This window comes from Nuphar pumila, chromosome 14, assembly GCF_984573655.1.
Source record: "Nuphar pumila chromosome 14, dmNupPumi1.hap1.1, whole genome shotgun sequence".
NCBI lineage: Eukaryota > Viridiplantae > Streptophyta > Magnoliopsida > Nymphaeales > Nymphaeaceae > Nuphar > Nuphar pumila.
In genome coordinates, this window is record NC_143262.1 from 8,041,836 (window position 1) to 8,047,315 (window position 5,480).

General features: G+C 40.4%; 1 protein-coding gene across 1 annotated transcript; it reads right to left on the minus strand.

Annotated features, from left to right (window-relative positions):
• Positions 1 to 1,940: 1,940 nt before the first annotated feature.
• LOC149816252 (uncharacterized) lies at positions 1,941 to 2,946 on the minus strand. Its single transcript, XM_089987895.1, has 2 exons — positions 2,716 to 2,946; positions 1,941 to 2,175 (listed from the first exon to the last, which is right to left on the minus strand). Exons 1-2 carry the CDS (start codon positions 2,935 to 2,937, stop codon positions 2,089 to 2,091), a joined length of 309 nt encoding a protein of 102 aa, XP_089844021.1. The 5' UTR covers positions 2,938 to 2,946; the 3' UTR covers positions 1,941 to 2,088.
• Between the last annotated feature and the right edge of the window lie 2,534 nt (positions 2,947 to 5,480).

Sequence of the window (5,480 nt, forward strand, 5' to 3'; positions counted from 1 at the left end):
TAGCGATAGACATTATCCGTCGCTAATCTGTCGCTAAATTTAAAAAAAATAAAAAAAATTAATCCCTGTCGAGCGGTATTCTGACAACACTAACCAGACTTATACCGCACCCGACAGGCATTGCATGCACAGAACGATCGCTCTGCCTCATCGCCAGACTTGTATCGTCCTCCGTGAACCAGTGCTCTCCGGCATTGCCGTCCTCCGTGAACCGGCGTTGCCGTCCTCCATGAACCGGTGCTCTCCGGCGTCGCCGTCCTCCATGAACCGACACCATCATCTTCCGTGAACCGGCGTCGCCGTCATCCTCCATGGACCGGCGTCGTCGTCCTCCGTGAACCGGCTCCGATGTCCTCCAGCGATCGTCGACTGTCCTCCGTCGTCGCCGTCCTCTGTGAACTGGCGCCAATGTCATCCAGCGATCGTCGACCGTCCTCTGGCGTCGCTGTCCTCCGGCGTCGCCGTTCTCCGTGAATCGGCGTTGTCGTCCTCTGTGAACCGGCGCCGACGTCCTCCAGCGATCGTCGACTGTCCTCCGGCGTTGCCGTCCTCCACTCTCATGTACATGCTCTCCAACGTGCTCTCCGACGTCACTCAGTTTAAATCGAGCGTGATCGATTTAAAATTCGAACGGGGAGAGAGGGGAAATTTCGCGCTCGGTTTAAATAAAAAATCAGCGAGGGATTTAGCGAAGGAATTTTTTCGTCGCTAATTAGCGACGGAAAAATTCCCTCACTAAATCCCTCGCTAAAATCTTTTTCTTGTATTGAGAATTAGCGACGAAATAATTGTTGTCGTTAATTCGTCGCTAATTAGTGATGGATTAGCGATGAAACAACTTTCATCGCTAATCCGTCGCTACTTAGCGACGGATTCATTAAAAAAGTTTTCTCTAGCTAATCTGTCGCTAATTTGCGACGGAAAAAATCCATCACAAATTTCCGTCGCTAATTAACATTTTTCTTGTAGTGTCCCTCTCTCCGACGATCGCCCCCTTCCTCTCTAGCGTTTTTGTGCACGCCGGTGGGAGCTCTGTCGCCAGCAAGCTGCTGCCATCATCTGCAACCAAAAGTCGTCGTTAACCTACATTTCTTCTTCTTCTTCATTCTTCGCAGTTTGAACGACACCAAATAAGGTACGGGTTTCTCTCCAAAATCGATCAGTAAAGGGATTTTGCATGGGACATTCAAACTTGGGTTGTGATCAAATATAAAATTTGTATTTTTTTGTTTTATTGAAAAGAAATCGATAGAATCTGCATTAACAACAATGTAAAACTTGTATTTCCTTGTTTAGAATCATTTTTCCTTGGGTTCACGATGGGATTTGTATGACCCTTAAAAATCTGTATGGATTTGGGGTTTGCAGGGTTTTAAAACCGACAACTCTCTGTTTTGTTGGGTTCACGCTAGGTTTTAAACACCCTTTTAAATCTATATGTTTTTTTATTTTTGTACATGTGAACAGATCTGAATAGTTTTTATTAACTAAAACTGTCAACACAATCCATATATTCAAGCGACCACTACAACAAAGCAGTAGATTAGCGACGACCACCTTCCGTCGCTAATCCGTCGCTAATCCGTCGCTAACCATGTTAGCGACGGATTAGCGACAACGCGGCGACAGTATGCTTACGTCGCGAATATTTCGACGCTAACTGGCGACGGAATAATTCCGTCGCCAAGTCCGTCGCTAATTGCGACGGAATAACAAGCGCTATATTCCGTCGCCAATCCGCCGGTACTAAACGGCGACCACGGCGTGGCGACGGATTTAATTCCGTCGCTAAGCCGTCGCTAGATTAATATGAATAGCGACGGAATCATCCGTCGCTAATCCGTCGCAAAAACGAAAAAAAATCAAAAAAAATTATTTAAAAATTAATTACGGAGAACTGTACAATTTATATTTCCTGTACAATTTATATTTCCTGTAAATAAAAAACAAACCACACAAAAAAATTCATATAACAAGTATCTATAATAATTAATCGTTCCACCTTAAAACTAAGAAGTTTAATTATTTACAATTCAACAATTACAATTAGGAAAAATAAAAAAAATAGAACTTCTTCAACAAAGTCCTCTAATCATCGCCAAGATTTTGTGCGTCTTCTTGTTCATTGTCTTTATCTGTCCCTTCAGCTCCACTACCCTGATTATCGCTAGCAGCCTACACAAGAAAAGAACAGTCAGTATTGATAAACAAAATATAATGAAATAAATTACACACTATATGTGATTCTATCATGTGCTCATGTGTGATCTAAGGCAATAAAAAAACTCTATATGTGATTCTATCATGCTCATATGTGTGCTAAGGCAGTCAAAAAATTGAATATGTGATTATAGCATGTTCATATGTGTTCTAAGGCATATAAAAAAACTCTATATGTGATTCTACCATGCTCAGATGTGCTTTAAGGCAGGCAAAAAACTATATATGTGATTCGATCATGCTCGTATGTGTGCTAAGGCAGTAAAAAAATTGAATATGTGAATATAGCATGCTCATATGTGCTCTAAGGCAGGCAAAGCAACTTTATATGTGATTCTATCATGCTCATATGTGTGCTAAGGCAGTAAAAAAATTGAATATGTGATTATAGCATGTTCATATGTGTTCTAAGGCATCTAGAAAAACTCTATATGTGATTCTAACATGCTCAGATGTGCTTTAAGATAGTAAAAAAAACTATATATGTGATTATACCTGAGAGGGACCTGGAATCGAAGATCCCCTATCCTGAACAGCGGCCTTGATCTCATTTCGGAGAAAGGGGGCGACGGTGTATTGGAAGTAGTTATTCAGTGATTCATTAATGATCTCGCGTACATCATCACCGGAAAGAATAGTCGGCTGCTTGGAGCTTATGTCGGCGCAAGAAGTTGGTGAGCCGTAACTGGAAGAACCAATAACTGGTGAAGTGTTCATATTACTCCCAAACCCGAACACGCGACCTTTTTTGGGTTCACCTGCTGCAGTCACCCATGCTGTAGGATCAAATGATGGATGCTGAGTAGCGTCTTCACCATATCGCTCTACCATTTGTTGCTCATATGCCTCCTACAAAATAATGTTTAAAGTATTCATTAATAATTAATGATAACATTATGATGACTTGCATATATATTGCAATGATTATTAATAGAATTAATACATACCGTTGTCGTTCTCGCCTTCTCTGATACGAAGACTCCCGTGGTCTTCCGTTTATGTGTTTCTACAAACACATCCTTATATGGTACACTGCCTCCTTTTTCTGCTTCCTGCGAAGTTAAATGATAAAAGATTTAGTACACAAATTTGCAACTATACTTATAAAATTAATATTATATATTGATGAGTTACCATTTTCTTTAGGTGGCTCCCAAATGTCTTAGATCCACCTGTGTGTAGATGGGCTTCGGGCATCTTCGATCGATTTTGTGAAGCATTCGCAGAGCGATTTTTAAATGCATCTCCCGCCCACATATCGCACATTTCATCCCAGTAATCTCTCCTGATAGTAATAGGACCATGGCCCTTCCACAATAATGGATCATCTACTACGCTAGATGCTTTTTTTGCTGCAGTCTTCATAGTGTGCAGCATGTCTGCAAATCGATTGGCAGCCACCTTCTGCCACACCTTCCTTGCATCATTTTCTTCCACCGTAGTTGCAAAGCGATTCGAAGCCTACAAATATTTTCAGAAAGTTAGTAGACATTGCTTAAATAAATTAAATATGAAACACATTAACTATGAGGAACAACTGTATACCATGAATGAGAACCACAATCTGTCTAATACCTCCTTTGGGTACTCTTTCCATTGAGCAACTGGTCCTGGTAGATGTTGAAGAAGTGAATTCCTAATCTCCCGTACTACTTCTTGTGGCTCAAACCTCGTGCTGCACATGAATTGTTACACAGTAAATATCAATATAAAATATTTAAAAGATATGCAATAATTGAAAACAAAATACTTACGGTCGATTATCGATATACACTATTCGAATGAGTCTTCTTGTGCCAGCCTGTGAAGACCCTGTTTCCTGTGTTGGCTGTTGACTTGTGCGATCAACTGGTGTAGGTGGGTCGTATACAGGCGCAACATCATCTGTAAAAAAATACACACCAAGTTCTCAGAATGTGCATTTGAACTAATCAAGCATCTAATTAGTTATATGATATACCTATCACAGGAGCCCGTGAAGATGAAGGTTGAGCCTGGCTACTACTGGATGAGCGACCACTATAACCTCCACGAACCATATTCTAACAAATAACATATGTCATACAATACATTCAAATAATTCACATCAAGTATTACAATGCATTCAAGTCATTCACATCAAGCATTGCAATGCATTCAAATAATTCAAATCATTGACATCAAGTATTGCACTAATTCAAATCATTCGTTAATTGCATAAATTATAATACATTCAGATAATTGAAATCATTCACATCAAGTATTACAATGCATTTGAATCATTCGTATCAAGTATTACAATACATTGAAATAAAATTTTTAATCATTCACACCAAGTATTGCAATACAACTCACATCAAGTATTACAATGCATTTAAATAGAGGTTTCTAGTATAAGATTTTGCTCACTAGCTTGAGAATTCTTCCTCGTCACTAGTTTGACTTTCTTCTTCTTCTTCTTCTTCTTCTTCTTCTTCATTGTTTGCCCATCCACTTGGTACATCATTTGGATCACATTCCTCTATGAATGTTTCATCAACCAATGGAGATATGACATGCATATCATGCGCAACATCGTGACCATAAGCGAAGTCACAGACATCATCTGATTGATAGTAATCACTATGTCAGACAATCTTGAGGATGGACCTTCCATTTCAGTTGTGCCTGCTGTAAATGCATTCTTTTGACGTCAGAACGGATGATCGCTGGGTAGAAATCGACGATGGCAATCAAACCAGCAAGGCTTCCTTCCATGCCTCAATCTAAAAGCTTTGGAATCCTCCATGCAGTACGGACAAGCCAACCTCCCATGTGTGCTCCAACCAGATAACATACCATATGCAGGGAAGTCACTGATTGTCCATAGAACAGCGGCCTTCATGTTGAAATTTTGTTTTTTGTGGGCATCATACGTGGTAACACCGTCATCCCACAGTACTTTTAATTCATCAATCAATGGCCTTAGATATACATCAAGATTTTGGCCAGGTGAGGTCGGACCAGGGATCAACAGAGACAAGAAAAGATTTGGACGTTTCATACACAAGCTTGGTGGAAGGTTGTATGGAGTTACAAATACTGGCCAGCATGAGTATGGAGTTGATCTACCCCCAAATGGATTAAATTCATCTGTACATAGACCGAGTCTAACATTTCGCACTTCCATTGCGAAGTTCTGATGAGTACGATCAAAGTGCTTCCAAGCTTCTGCGTCAACAGGATGCGTGATCTTGTTTTCATCGTGTCGAACTTTATTTGCATGCCATCTCATGTGTTTA